The sequence below is a fragment of the Brachyhypopomus gauderio genome, chromosome 4, assembly GCF_052324685.1.
Source record: "Brachyhypopomus gauderio isolate BG-103 chromosome 4, BGAUD_0.2, whole genome shotgun sequence".
In the NCBI taxonomy this organism is placed as follows: Eukaryota; Metazoa; Chordata; class Actinopteri; order Gymnotiformes; family Hypopomidae; genus Brachyhypopomus; species Brachyhypopomus gauderio.
Genome location: NC_135214.1, coordinates 12,796,780 through 12,811,792, shown reverse-complemented (window position 1 = coordinate 12,811,792; position 15,013 = coordinate 12,796,780). Strand labels below are relative to the sequence as shown.

General features: G+C 38.7%; 1 protein-coding gene across 1 annotated transcript in view; it reads left to right on the top strand.

Annotated features, from left to right (window-relative positions):
• The window catches only part of ttn.1 (titin, tandem duplicate 1), a 142,949-nt gene that overhangs the window by 3,749 nt on the left and 124,187 nt on the right, over positions 1-15,013 (top strand). The window contains exons 5-22 of the mRNA XM_077002317.1: positions 7-80; positions 2,801-3,021; positions 3,138-3,381; positions 8,264-8,323; positions 8,421-8,679; positions 8,757-8,832; positions 9,316-9,534; positions 9,655-9,797; positions 9,888-10,048; positions 10,128-10,358; positions 10,463-10,707; positions 10,848-11,068; positions 11,178-11,342; positions 11,476-11,644; positions 11,830-13,517; positions 13,629-13,910; positions 14,006-14,272; positions 14,528-14,800. Of these exons, the coding sequence (XP_076858432.1) occupies positions 7-80; positions 2,801-3,021; positions 3,138-3,381; positions 8,264-8,323; positions 8,421-8,679; positions 8,757-8,832; positions 9,316-9,534; positions 9,655-9,797; positions 9,888-10,048; positions 10,128-10,358; positions 10,463-10,707; positions 10,848-11,068; positions 11,178-11,342; positions 11,476-11,644; positions 11,830-13,517; positions 13,629-13,910; positions 14,006-14,272; positions 14,528-14,800 (4,998 nt within the window). The remainder of the gene's footprint in view (positions 1-6; positions 81-2,800; positions 3,022-3,137; positions 3,382-8,263; positions 8,324-8,420; positions 8,680-8,756; positions 8,833-9,315; positions 9,535-9,654; positions 9,798-9,887; positions 10,049-10,127; positions 10,359-10,462; positions 10,708-10,847; positions 11,069-11,177; positions 11,343-11,475; positions 11,645-11,829; positions 13,518-13,628; positions 13,911-14,005; positions 14,273-14,527; positions 14,801-15,013) is intronic.

Here is a 15,013-nt window from a genome sequence, read left to right as displayed (position 1 = left end):
GATTAGGCGAAGAGGTTGCTGTGCCTGCCAAGAAGACTAAGACGAATGTTTCAACTTCAGAGATTTCACAGACTCATCAGGCAAGAATGGAAAAGATAAACAGAATACATGAAGTTGCTGTCTCAACCAAAACAATGGCTGTTCTTGCATGTTATCGGGCATGAAAATCTGTCACCTTTCGGCGAAATTGTCCGTTTTGAAGTTGAAAAGTGTGATCTATGCGAATTGTGTAGATCCGAGGACATTTTTTGTGGGGGGGTGGATTTCGGGAGATTATATATATATATATATATATATATATATATATATATATATATATATAATGGGGGTGGGCATAGATAAATTTTTTAAATCTAGATTAATCTCACTGAAATCTTGAAATTAATCTAGATTAATCTATATTAATACAGACGGTGCATTAGACCAGGGGCTCATCTCCTGTTTCCAAAATGCATCAATGACTGCTTGAGAAAGCAGTTCTACTTTGATACTTGAAGAAAAAAAACATGCTCAAAATGTAGGCTACTCGTGTTTAACGGTTTATTCAGTTAAACATGAATTTGTAAGCCTACATACTGTACATTAAAAGGGATTGATAACATGTTTATTCAGCTAAACATGATATTTGAAATGTAAGCCAACATTTATTACATTGAACCTCACGGACGTAATTTGGGGTGACTTTTTCAAAAGCCGGTTTTGGTCCTCTGCAGTTTTAACAGTTAAAAGAAATATTTAAATAGCGACGAATCTAGCGCTAGGACCATGCAGAAAACGACCGCTCCGAGCTCCGCTCCGGTAACACTTTACGTTCCTAAAAATGAATTTTCCATGAAGCAAACCTGGCGACTTCGTGGCTCCATCCATGTAAACACACGTACGTTTTGTAATTCCCAGGTTTGAAAACTCGTTCTCGCCTCTACTGTGCAATTTGGTTAGGAATACAGCCGAGCTAAACTATCAAGTTGAAAGTCATCATAGTTTGCTTACCCATTTTGACCCAGTTCCCAACCCAACTTTAAGAATAGATTAACGGCGATAATTTTTATATCGGCTGATCCGATAAGAGTATCAAATTAACGAACGCCGTTAACGGCCCACCACTAAAATATATTATATATATAGATTTATATATATATATATATATATATATATATATATATATATATATATATATATATATATATATATATATATATATATATATATAGTATGTATGTATGTATATATATATATATATATATATATATATATATATATATATATATATATATATATATATATATATATATATATATATATATAATTTTACTTAATAAGCAAACAGAGCACTTCTGAAATTGGCAATTAATGATCCGATAAGAGTATCAAATTAACGAACGCCGTTAACGGCCCACCACTAAAATATATTATATATATATAGATTTATATATATATATATATATATATATATATATATATATATATATATATATATATATATATATGTATGTATGTATGTATATATATATATATATATATATATATATATATATATATATATATATATATATATATATATATATATATATATAATTTTATTGACTTAATAAGCAAACAGAGCACTTCCGAAATTGGCAATTAATGACAGTGTCCAGCAATCTCCGCCCAGATCCATCATAAAGGCCAAATTGCGTTTCAATCATACCAACGTTCTTCATTCATGTTGTGGCGTCATTCATGTTATTCGCTAAGTGGGACGAGCAGCAGGACCTAGTGCTATCTATACCGGGGACAAGGCAGAAGAGCGTACATTTACCACTACATTTACCAGATCGTACATTTCCCGTTTTCATATTTTGCGGTTAAACAAAGTTACTGCCGTTCGCTACAGCGTTGAACACTGTCAAAGTTAGCCACAAGCTCTTGTGATAAATAGGTAGATAGATAGGCCTATTAAGTTCGCGTCAACCCTGTGTAGTTAACGGTGATATCAAATAAGAAACAAGATTTTTTTTCTAGTGTCTCTGTAGTTGTAACTGGTGAATCCAGGGACGTGTGAGGATAACATTCGTGCCAGGGCTGAAAAGGTTGAAGATGAAGTTGTAAACTCTTGTCATTTAATAGCCTACCCTGTGCTTTATTTTTTTACACTAATTTTCGCTGCTGATGTTATTTAGGCTATTGCTTCATTAAGACATAATGGTTTTGACTGAGCCATCCGGACTGGCGAAAGCGGGCTTCTCGCGTTTACGGATCTGGCTTCATCCATTGACAAGACAGGTGTCAAAAAAAAAAAAAATTATTTTAATGGATTTTACTATATTTGGCATCACCTGTCGCGGTACCTCCGTACACCAGCAGCCACCCCCCGTCGCCGTATCCCCGTGCCGTCACCTGTCACCGTACAACCCCCCACCCTGGTCTTCTCACCTTTTTAACCCCTGACCCATTTTCATGCCTGGTTATTGAAGTGCTTGACTAAAAGCTTTGTTTAGACTGAGATGCTCCGAAAGGGGTTTGATGTGAACTTGAAGCATTAAGATAGTTGACTATGAGAACTGACTAAGGCAAAGCTGATTTGATAGGACTACCACCAGATCTTCATCAGACTGTTATGTTCACACTCCTGGTAATTATTTTCTACCAGTAATGGGTAAAACTTTTACTTTGTCAGAAGCCAGATACCTTGGCATGTGATGTAATAACTAGAAAAAAAATGCTTAAAAAGTAATGTACTGATCAGGATTTATTATCATGTACTGATCAGGATTTATAATCATGTACTAATCAGGATTTATAATTATGTCTTCATTCACAGAAAGTGGAGGCTTCTTTTGAGTCATCAGCCATGATTGAAATGCAGATAGAGGGAGGTGTTGACGGTCAGCTTTTGGCACACAAGGCTCCCCCTCGTATGCCTCTAAAACCAACTTCCATGTCCCCAACACCCACCTCAGCGGTGTCAAAAGTGGCAACTACTCGCCACCAGTCCCCCTCTCCTGTGAGACATGTCAAGGCTCCTACTCCCGCACCTGTCGGGTACGTCACTTCATTCTCGTAGTATTTATTTACTTTATTTTGAGTTTAATTAATTGATTAATTATTTGATGGTTTAATTAAACTCAAAATAATTCATACAATTAACTTCCTTCTAGGCCTGTGTCTCCAACCTCAAGCCTGTCTGTGTCCCCAATCAGACCAGTGAAGACTCCGCTAACAGGGATAAAGCCAGGAATACAGGCTGCAGATGTGTTGCCTCCATGGAAACAGGAAGGCTATGTTGCAGAATCTGGCTATACTACTTTGACCAGTGGCGCCACATATGACCAGACCTCTTCCACACACGTTCACAAGGAGCAGTGGGTGGGATCTTTCGCAATGCAGCAACAAGTCAAAGAGGTGAGGATATTTCTTTATATTTCTGAGCAACTGCATCCTCTGGTGGTGACAGCTTGGAAGTGCACCTGGGTGAATAAGTATATGGCTGTGTTCGAAATAGATTACTACATACTGGATACTGCATACTGGACTCGGTATATACTGGATACTGCATACTGGTCCTCGTAGTAGTATGCAGTACAGTTTCCAGTATGCGACAAAAGCAAAGCACACTACGGGGTCACGTGAACGTAGCGTTTCATGATGGGATGCAGTACACCACGAAGATAGCTCTGTTCGCGTACTGGAATATTTTGCGGAAGTAGTAAGTCATCCGGGTATGTTTCGCGTACTGGAAATTTTCATTTTGGTCACATACTGCATACGGCATACTGATTTGGGGCTCGATCAGTATGCCAGTAGTATGTAGTAGACTATTTCGAACACAGCCATCGTCATTATACAGTGTTATATGTCATTATACAGTAATTAAATATACACATTGGTTGGGTTTTGGAGGCTTGTGGTTGATTTCATTTCCCTTTCAACAATGTATAACAGGGCCAGCATGAAATGGATGACAAATCTGTTGCTATTGCTACTGTGGTAGCAGCAGTGGATCAAGCTCGAAATCACCAGCCATACTCTGATACTGTTAAACAGTCCAGTACAGAGGAAGGCTGGTCATGTGAATATGTAATGTCATTTCAAGAGCAGGTAGTTGATTTATTTAGTCTGTTTCGCATCACTCCCATTGATCTCTGCAGTCCACTATCTCTTCTTACTTTAACCAAAGTGTTCTGTAATTAATTGTGTCATCTAATCTTGGTTTATTAAATTATGCACCCTTATTTTTTTCTTTTTACTTTCTCATGTGCACACATAGACGATGGATATTTTTACAAAAGAGATCTTTAGAGAAGGCAGTGATAAAAGCATTTGTGTGTTTTCAGACCCGGTTGTTGTTGACGCTAACATAGACAGTGAACAGGCAGACCTTACTGTTATATATGGATATAACACTGACACTGTTGGATGGTACTGAGTACATGGGTCAGAGTGCATTAAAAAAGAAGATGACCACTGCTAAGAAAACCTGAAACTGAAGGAGAGTCCCTAATCTAGTTTAATGGTATGGTTTATTTTGTGAAAATAGCAACTGCTAATTATAGTGTATTCGTATCTGATGTGTATGTCATCAGATGATCCAATTTAATTAATGCTTCAAATGTTTGGAAAAAATATCTAATGTCAGATGTGGAGGATACCACAACCTTGTTGATTCTGCAAGAAGCAGTTTTATGGGAATGATGGGAGTGATTCTAATGGTGAACTGATAGGATAAAGATAATGGTGATCTGATGTTAGGAGGGCACCGTTTGTATCACTTCTTAACAGAGCAGTGTGGACACACAGGTGTGTGGTTTATTTACCCTTGATCAGAATACTACTTTCACTGATTTGTGCTTTTGTTTTGACACAAATAATGGAAGACATGTTGTTACTGAGGGCATAAAGAGCCAACAACACTCAGCTCACCTGCAAATGCATATGACCACCGCAAATGCTGTAGATATATTTTCATTCAGAGTTAAAATGAGCTTCCATCTCAGGCGGACATTGGCTTTACCACATTTTACACATTTTACATTTTCCAAACTTGCCTTCCCAATTAATAGCTATGAGGTATGCATGAGTAGTATATGGAAAGCATTTTGATGCTGAAGATTGCTCTTAAAAATATGCAAAGGACTATAATATTTACATCTAGCAAATTAGTATGAGACCAGTTTTGTACCAGTCATGAGCACAACAGAGTATTAGTGTGGCTTCAGCAGATATATTTGAAGTCCAAGCAGGAGACGGATGGACACAGGTGCATTGTACTAAGTTTAGAGAACAGAGATGTCACGTGATGTCCTTATAATAGAACGACAGTGAGAAGTCCCGAGCAAAGGTCACTGCTACTGCCCTCTCATTTATCAAGCAAACTAATGACAAATTATTATGATCATTATGATATTATATGCTATTATATTATATTATCATAGTTTTCGTCAACGAACCAACAGAACCTGGTAAGACCAAACCAGCCTGTGAACTGTGGTCACTCATGAAATTCAACTCGAAGTTAACTCGACAACGTCAGCAGGGAGAAAGATTAGAGGCGATATATGGACACATTTCTCCTTTGACTTTGAGAAAAATAAGACGGTGTATAAACCATGTGGGACAATGATGTCGGGAAAAATACGACAAATGAAACGACATCTGCGGGCAATGGCATTGCTGTTTTTACGGCTCCCAGTTTTATATCGAATGTAATATGCTTTGTTCATAACAAACTCCATATGTTTTCAGATAGAGCACTGGTCATCAATGTTTTGTTATTGTTATGCTCAATAACTATAAGTTCATGTCAATAAAGTTGTTTGGAAATTTGTTTTGTATATATTGCACACTGTAAAAAAGAAAAAGTTGAGAAAACTCAAAATTTCAAGGCAACTTACTGCACTCGATTTTTGAGTTTTGATCCCAACTCAAACTTTTTTAAGAAATTCACTCAGTTGAGCCAACTTATTATTTTTTTTTCACAGGTATATAAACTTCAGATTTTAAGTATTGCCTACAAATAATTCCAAATGATTCAAGTTATGCTAACTTACTATATCTTGCTCAGATAACTTATCTTGCCCATGTATATGAACCTCAAAATGTAAGTTACATACCAGGAATGCCAAATTTTTTTAAGTTGTGCCAACTTATTATATTGTGGCATGGTGTGGGAGAAAAAAGCCACAGACAAGTCCAATCTTATCATGAACAGAGATTTTATTCTCACCTCGCAAAAAAATTGGCTCTCACAGGCACAATTAGATCAAATTCGAGGCTAACTAACTTGGCCTTGCATATGAAACACAGGGGGAGGTCATGAAGATGACAATGTTACACATACATGGAGGGGAAACTTCGATAATGCACATGTACATAAAAAATGGACCGGGGTAACTTAACTAATAACACACAATTAATAATCAATAATATATAACACTATACAGACATAAACACCACATAATACGCATAACAGGGCCGCAAGGGCTCATGGGTAATGACGTCACCCCGACGCAACAATATCTTGTTCAGATAATGTATATTTCCATGCCTGTCAAGTGTCCCGTTTTGGCCGGGAAAGTCCCGTATTTTACCGCTCTGTCCCGGCGTCACCCCGTATTTTTATTTTCCAGTATTTTCAGTTTTCAATTGTTATTTTTTTTTAAAGCATTCATGTGCCGCTCCAAACAGAATTCTGTCACTAGCCTCGCGAGAACTGCTACCCAGACTACTGCAGGTGGCAGTTCTCGCGAGGCTAGTGACAGAATTCTGTTTGGCGCGGCACATGAATGCTTTTAAAAAAAATAACAATTGAAAACTCACGGGTTTAGTCACATTTGTAGTTCAAAACATATTTGGGGTGTTTTTTCTTCACTTTTTGCCACTCCAAAGATGTTTTCGTCTCTCCTACAGCCTCGATTGCAGCTATATGCAAATAACCGATTATGCAAATTACGCGATACGCGATTACGTCAGATATGGGAAATGTCTCGTATTATTAAATACAAAACTTGACTGGTATGTATTTCACATGTACATAAATCTCTAAATTCAATACTAAGAATAGCTAACTGAAGTTGGGTCATATAAGACAAATGACAAAACACATTTGGACGTTAATATTCAGTTCAGAGTAGCGTAGGTCGCTGCTTGCTGCAGGTGAAATCCTTTTCAAGTTGTCCGGAGTCAAATTCTGGAAGAAATCGCAAACCCCGCCCCGTTCTCAACTAAGGAGTCAAATTGAGCATGCGCAGAGGAGTTGGCCTGGCCTTAACTAGGGTTCAACTACAATTTGTATGTTTTGACAATGCAGGTTGTAAGGTCAGATCAACTTTTAACAAGAAACTCAATAAAGTAAGCCGATCTAATTACTTTGTTATAGTTTATGGTGCAATTAATTATTTTTGGCGCAGCTAAACTAAAAATCATAGTAAGGTGAGCAATTTTAAGTTCTGTTTTTACAGTGCACATACAAACAATAATATTCTGTAACTGGTCAATAAATGTTTCATTTTGTGCAAGTGTATATAATGACTATTACACCATTTATAATGGTGTAATTTCAAAATTCTAATGATAGTCGACTAAAACAAGACTAAGACTAAAAACAAATCCAATGACTAAAACTAAATTACATTTTAGTCAAAAGACTAAGACTAAAACTAAATCAAAAATTGCTGTCAAAATTAACACTGGTGACAATGCTTGTTTAATTACTTTAATGCTTCTGAAGGAAAAAATGGCATTTTCTATGACCTCACACATAAAACCTTTTACTTTGCGATTATATTATTCTTTTGTTATATTATAAAGCATACACTTTTGGTGTTTTGGTGTGATGGCAATGCTGCCCCTGACCTTGGTCTGGTTAGGTCTAAAGCAATCTCAAAAAACCATCAGGCTTATTTATCCTCCGGCTAACAAGGTTGCGGGGACAAGAGGGACTCTACAGCCAATCGCTCCTCCATTCAGAGAATCTATCAATTCATGATGCAAGGATTCAGAATGATATAAGCATCACAATTACAAGGGACATTTCACACTAGCAATTGGGTCACACATGTTTGCTGTGTGGATGTTTGTTATGTAAAGTACCAACTAACCCTCTGAACCTGACAGTAAAGCTTCTTATGAGTGGTCTGAGGGACCACACCCACCACTTCGTGTCCTCTCCTCACCTGAAACATCAAGGAACCTTAACTTCTCCTACCTCCATCACCCCCTCCTCTTACCCATCAGACATTGCAGTATTTGACAGTCATTATTTATAAACACTGAAAATGTTTGGCAGGTGTTTGAGGCCGCTGTGTTGCCTTCAGATGAGCAGGTGATGCCGCCAACCGTTGTGGCGGTAAGTATTGAATCCTGCACTGACATTCGACTGCTTTTTTTGCATGTATTAAATGAGCTTTTCCAAGAACAGCTGAAACCATTTTGTTGTTGTTCAGGGCTTGAAGAACATGACCGTTACTGAGGGAGAATCAGTAACTCTGGAGTGCCAGATCACTGGCCATCCCACACCAGGAATCATGTGGTTCAGAGAGGACTACAGGATCGAGAGCTCCATTGACTTCCAGATCACATATGAGAACACATGTGCGCGTTTAGTGATCCGAGAGGCCTTTGCTGAGGACAGCGGTCGATTCACCTGCACTGCTACCAGCGAGGCTGGAACTATCAGCACCTCTTGCTACCTGTTTGTTCAAGGTAAGGCTCACATGTTGAGAGCAGGCTCCTCATGTGATGTGGGTTTTTTGTCAACACTGATTGTCATTTCCTTTCAGTTTCTGAAGAAATTGACAGTAGACAGGATTTAACTGCTGTCTCTGAACACATTGAAGTGTCTGCACATGAAAGACAGTGAGTAAACTGACTACATCATCCTTGTGATCATTACATTTTGTTATTCATATCACACACACACACACACACACACACACACACACACACACACACACACACACACACACACACACACACAGTTTTGCCATGTTTCTAATTATCTCTTTCTTAAATCACTTCATAAAAACTAATCAAAAACTCAGATATCTATATATTTTGTGTTTGTTTATATAGTCAAATGTACAGAATAGTGGTCAAGGAGTGGTGTCTTACAACCTATACCTAACTTGAAAATGTAGAGTACTGTATATAGAGAATAGAGTATCTGGCACCTATTAATCACAATTCACTACAGCTATATTGAATGAAATATGCATGTGTATGTTTTCATTTGACTTTTTCAAAAATTAGAAAAAGTCACTGGGATCGAATGTTGGATTGTAAAATCTGATGTGTGTAATATGCACTGGCAATCTGAAAATAAAAAACCCATTCTAACAGGTTTGAAGTTCAGGTGAAAGATGAGGTTATGCCACAAGTGAGTGCTACATCTGCCCCTGTGGAAGCTGGTGCTCCTATGGCCCCTTTCTTTGTGAAGAAGCCTTGTGTGCAGAAACTGGTAGAAGGAGCCAGTGTTGTGTTTGAATGCCAGACTGGAGGCAGCCCCAAACCCCACATCTACTGGAAAAAGAGTGGAGTTCCTCTCACAACTGGATACAGGTATTTTATTCATTTATTAAAATTGTTTTATATTTATAAAAAATGTTTTTTTTGCTAAAGTTTGCAGTAACATTTTAATGGTACTGTCATGCTTTGCTGATTGTTTGCTTGGTCTATCAGATATAGAGTAGCGTACAATAAAGAAACAGGACAGTGCAAATTGGAGATTTCTATGACGTTCTCTGATGATGCTGGAGAGTACACAGTCTGTGCCAGGAACCAGCTTGGAGAAGCCTCTGCCTCTGCCATGTTGCTTGATGAAGGTTGGTCATATTCACATTGGGATACTATAAAATATCTTCTGATAACCTAGACTAATAGACACTGTTGCATTTTTACAATTCTGTTTACAGAGACCTTTGAAGCTTACATGAAGGAACACACAATGGGGATGGAGCCCAGAGTAGCAGATGTGGCCCCTGTAGTAAAAGGTGAATTTCAAAAAGAACAAACATTCATCCAGAAGAGGGTGGCTCAGCAGACGCTAATGATGAAATCCTTCACCAGTGAGCAGGTACGTAATCCTTAAGGCTATTTAATTTCTTTCATTTCTAGTTTCTTGGAGAGTCAATATCATATCTGTCTTTTCCCAGGAGTTCCAAATATCTGCTGTTGAGCAGAGGTTTATCCATGAGATAGAGTTGCGACTTCTTAAGATTACCTACCAGGAGCTGGTGACTGAAGATGGGGAACAAATGGATGTCAGTGTTTCTGAACAAGAGGCTGTTTCACCAGTCTTCAGCATCCCTTTGAAAAGTTACAGGATCAGGGAAGGAATGAGTGCTACATTCCATTTCAAAATGAACGGAAACCCACTTCCCAAGGTACGTTACAGGAACTCTTTCTATTATGTCTAAATAAATAGATTCAAGTGGACAGTGGACCTTAAATTTTCATTCATGTTTCAAACGTATGCTTTAATTTACAGGTTTATTGGTATAAAGATGGCAAACGCATCAAGCATGGAGACCATTATCAGTTAGAGGTTCTTCAGGATGGTAGAGCTAGTATGCGTCTTCCTGTAGTCCTGCCAGAAGATGAAGGAGTCTACACTGCTCTGATTATGAACATGAAGAGTAATGCTGTCTGCTCAGGGATGCTGTTTGTAGACCCAACTGGTACATCCACTGTACAGCAACTGTACTCTCAGGCAACCGCATCTCAGAGAATCAGGTTTGTTCGATTTAATAATTTTGACATCATGCTGCTGTACAGACAAACATACATGTGAGATATTAGGGAACATGTGAGGTAGTTAAGAAAACTGTTCCAAGTCAGTCTCAGTGACGAAGTGTGATTATAATACATTTTAGATCTACATCACCGCGCGATTCCAGTCGTTCCCCTGGACGTTCCCCAGGGCGGTCACCTGCTCGCAGACTGGATGATACTGATGAAGCTCATCTTGAAAGGCTTTATAAGCCTGTGTTTGTCACAAAACCATCATCCTTCAAGTGTTCTGAGGGACAAACAGCGAGATTTGATCTAAAGGTTGTTGGAAGACCCATGCCTGAAACTTTCTGGTTCCACGATGGTAAGCATTATGAAAGATTCTGTTCTGGGTATTGGATGAGATTAAACATGAGATTAATTTCAAATTCTGATTTTATTTGAGATGAGAGATACATTTTTGTTTTAATCAGGACAAGAAGTGGCTAATGACTACACCCACAAAATTGTGATAAAAGAAGATGGAACTCAGTCATTGATTGTGGTTCCTGCTATGCCTCAAGACTCTGGAGAATGGACAGTTGTTGCTCAGAACAGAGCTGGAAAAACCTCTGTTTCTGTTACTCTAACTGTAGAAGGTATGCTTCTTATTCTCTTGTTTGGGCATTTTTGGTTTTGATTTGATTTTGATTTTGATCTAAGAAATATTTACTTACTGGATAAGTGATTTAAAGTCAGATGTACACTCTGTTTTCTTTTCAAATCTTTCAGCTAAGGAACATTTAGTTCGACCTCAGTTTATTGAAAAGCTCAAGAACATTACTGTTAAGGAGGGCACTTTGGTTGAGTTGGCTGTTAAAGCCATTGGAAACCCACTTCCTGACATTGTCTGGCTGAAGAACAGTGATATAATTTCCCCACAGAAGCACCCACATATCAAGTGAGTATATTTTTTGGCCAAAATTAATGTTACTCTAGGCATCAAGAAATCATTGTTTTCATTGATTGTTAACTATCATAAAAAGGTGGTCATTAAATTAAAACATGGAAAGAAATGTGAGATTATTATAAAATGTTTTAATCATTATCATCAATGAGATAAGTGAAACTTTGTCTGTTCTATAGGGTTGAGGGTGGAAAAGGAGAGGGTCACTTCAAGATTCCTCAGAGCTGTGGTTCTGATAGTGCGTGGTACACAGCCACAGCTATTAACAAAGCTGGCCGGGATACAACACGCTGCAGAGTCAATGTTGAGGTGGAGGCAGTGGAACCTCAGCCAGAAAGAAAACTCATTATTCCTAAGGGAACCTACAAAGCTAAGGAAATTGCTGCACCAGAACTGGAGCCGCTGCATTTGCGCTATGGTCAGGAGCAATGGGAGGAGGGTGACCTTTATGACAAGGAGAAACAGCAGAAGCCTCATTTCAAAAAGAAACTGACCTCAGTCAGATTAAAGCAATTTGGCCCTGTGCACTTTGAATGCAGACTGACCCCTATTGGTGATCCCACAATGGTTGTTGAGTGGTTGCATGATGGGAAACCCTTGGCAGCTGCTAACAGACTACGTATGGTCAATGAATTTGGCTACTGCAGTCTAGACTATGAAGCTGCTTATGCCAGGGACAGTGGGGTTATCACCTGCAGAGCCACCAACAAGTATGGTGTTGATCAGACCTCTGCTACCCTGATTGTGAAAGATGAGAAGAGTCTTGTTCAGGAAAGTCAGCTGCCAGAGGGTAGAAAGGTACAGAGAATTGATGAAATGGAGCGTATTGCTCATGAAGGAGCTCTATCAGGTGTTACTGCCGAAGATCTATTGGAAAAAACTAAGCCAGAGATTGTCTTGCTTCCAGAACCATTAAGAGTACTGGAAGGGGAAACTGCAAAATTCCGTTGCAGAGTGACTGGCTACCCGACGCCCAAAGTCAACTGGTACCTCAATGGACTGCTTATACGCAAGAGTAAACGATTCAGAATACTTTATGATGGTATCCACTATCTGGAGATTGTAGATACCAAATCCTATGATTCTGGTGAAGTCAAAGTTGTGGCAGAGAACCCTCAAGGCGCTGTCGAGCATGTTGTGAAGTTTGAGATTCAGCAAAGGGAGGACTTCCGAACAGTTCTGCGTCGGGCCCCAGAGATGAAAGCTCCTGCAGCAGTTCAAGAACATGGAAGAGTATCCTTTGAGGTTGTTAAACCTGAAAAGTCCTCAGAGACATCAAAAGAAGTGGTAAAGCTAAGGAAGACTGAAAGGGTCATCCATGAGAAACTAACCGAGGAATCAGAAGAGCTTCGAAGCAAATTCAAACGAAGGACACAAGAGGGTTACTATGAAGCTATCACCGCTGTTGAGCTGAAGTCCCGTAAAAAAGATGAGTCTTATGAAGATATGCTAAGGAAGAGGAAAGAAGAACTTCTTCATCATACCAAAGAACTCTCAGAAGCTGAAAAGTTAAAAGAAGAAGAAGAGCAAAAACTTACCATTCCCAAATTCAAGCCAGAGAAAATAATACTTTCTCCAAGTATGGAAGCTCCAAAGATTCTGGAACGTATTCAGAGTCAGACAGTTGCCTTGGGTGATGAAGTACACTTCCGTTGCAGAGTTGTTGGTAAACCAGATCCAGAATGCCAGTGGTTCAAGAATGGAATCTTGATTGAAAAGTCAGACCGTGTTTACTGGTATTGGCCTGAAGACAATGTCTGTGAACTTGTCATTAGAGATGTTTCTTCTGAAGATTCCGCTAGTATAATGGTCAAAGCTATGAACATTGCAGGAGAGACCTCAAGCCATGCGTTCTTACTGGTTCAAGGTACAGACTTTAAGAAATACACACAATTTAACCTGTTTCACACATAATTTAACCTGTCTTTCTTTCTTTCTTTGTTCACATTTTCTCCCTTGCTTTTTCCATACCTTTCAGGGAAACAAGTAATTTCTTTTACTGAAGAATTAGAAGATAAAAGTGTCAAAGAGAAGGACACCATTATAACCTTTGAATGTGAAACCAATGAGCCTTTTGTCAAGGTGAAATGGCTAAAGAACAATGCAGAGATTTTCTCTGGGGACAAATACAGAATGCACTCTGACAGAAAGGTGCACTTCCTGTCTGTGCTAATCATCAACATGAGTGATGAAGCCGAGTACAGCTGTGTTGTTGCAGATGATGACAATATTAGGACAACTGCAAGACTTTATGTTGAAGGTAATAGTGTTAAGCAACACTATTGATAATTTGCTGTGCTATAAAGTTGGTGGTTTTGCATGTTCTGTAGTACTAATGAGTGTTTTTTTCCATAGGTGCCCCACTTGAAATTGTCAAGAACCTTGAGAATACTGAAGTACCCGAGACATATGCTGCAGAGTTTGAGTGTGAACTGTCCAGAGAGGATGCTGAAGGCACCTGGTACTTTGAAAACAAAGAGATTATCCCAAGCCTTAAATATGTTGTGTCCTCTCGCCGTGGTCGCCACTGCCTCTCTGTAAAAAATGTGAAGAAGGAAGACCAAGGCAAATACACTTTCAAAGTGTCTGATCTGATGACAAATGCCTCCTTGAAGATGAAATGTGAGTAGTCTGCCAGGATATTGATAAGGGATCAAGGTCACTTTCTAAGTAAAAGGAAGATGCTTTTTGTGTGGTTTATCATTTCATTTAAGTAGTGGTTACACCAAATCTTGGAGGTATGGGAGTCTTTACAAAAAAAGAAAAAAAAAATTGCCTGATTTTGCTTAGGCATGGTGTGCATTTAATCATAAGTTCACTGTAATGATTCGTATTCTTGAACATTCTGTGATACAACTCATTTTGTGCTTACTCTAGTGCGCCCAGTTACACTACTGCAAGGACTTACTGATGTAACCATCTGTGAGGGTGATATCACCCAACTGGAGGCACGATTTTCTCAGGAAAATGTGGAGGGAACATGGATGAAGAATGGACAACCAATTTCTGCCACAGATAGAATTCACATTGTAATTGACAAGCTCACCCACAAGCTTCTTATTGAAGATGCTAATAAGGATGATGGTGGAACATACTCATTTGTGGTTCACACCCATGACATTTCCACAACTGGAAAGCTCATTGTTCAAAGTAAGCTGCAAGGTCTTTTCAATTATTATCCTTTATATTTAATTCAAGTGCACTGCCAAAGACATTTGGTGCTTAGCCTGCCCTTTTATATGCTCAGTGCATACAAAATGTGTAATTTTGAAGAAGTTTCTTATATATTTAATACAACCGGACCACATGAACTAAGATAAGATAAGATAATCCTTTATTGATCCCGCAACAGGGAAATTTGTA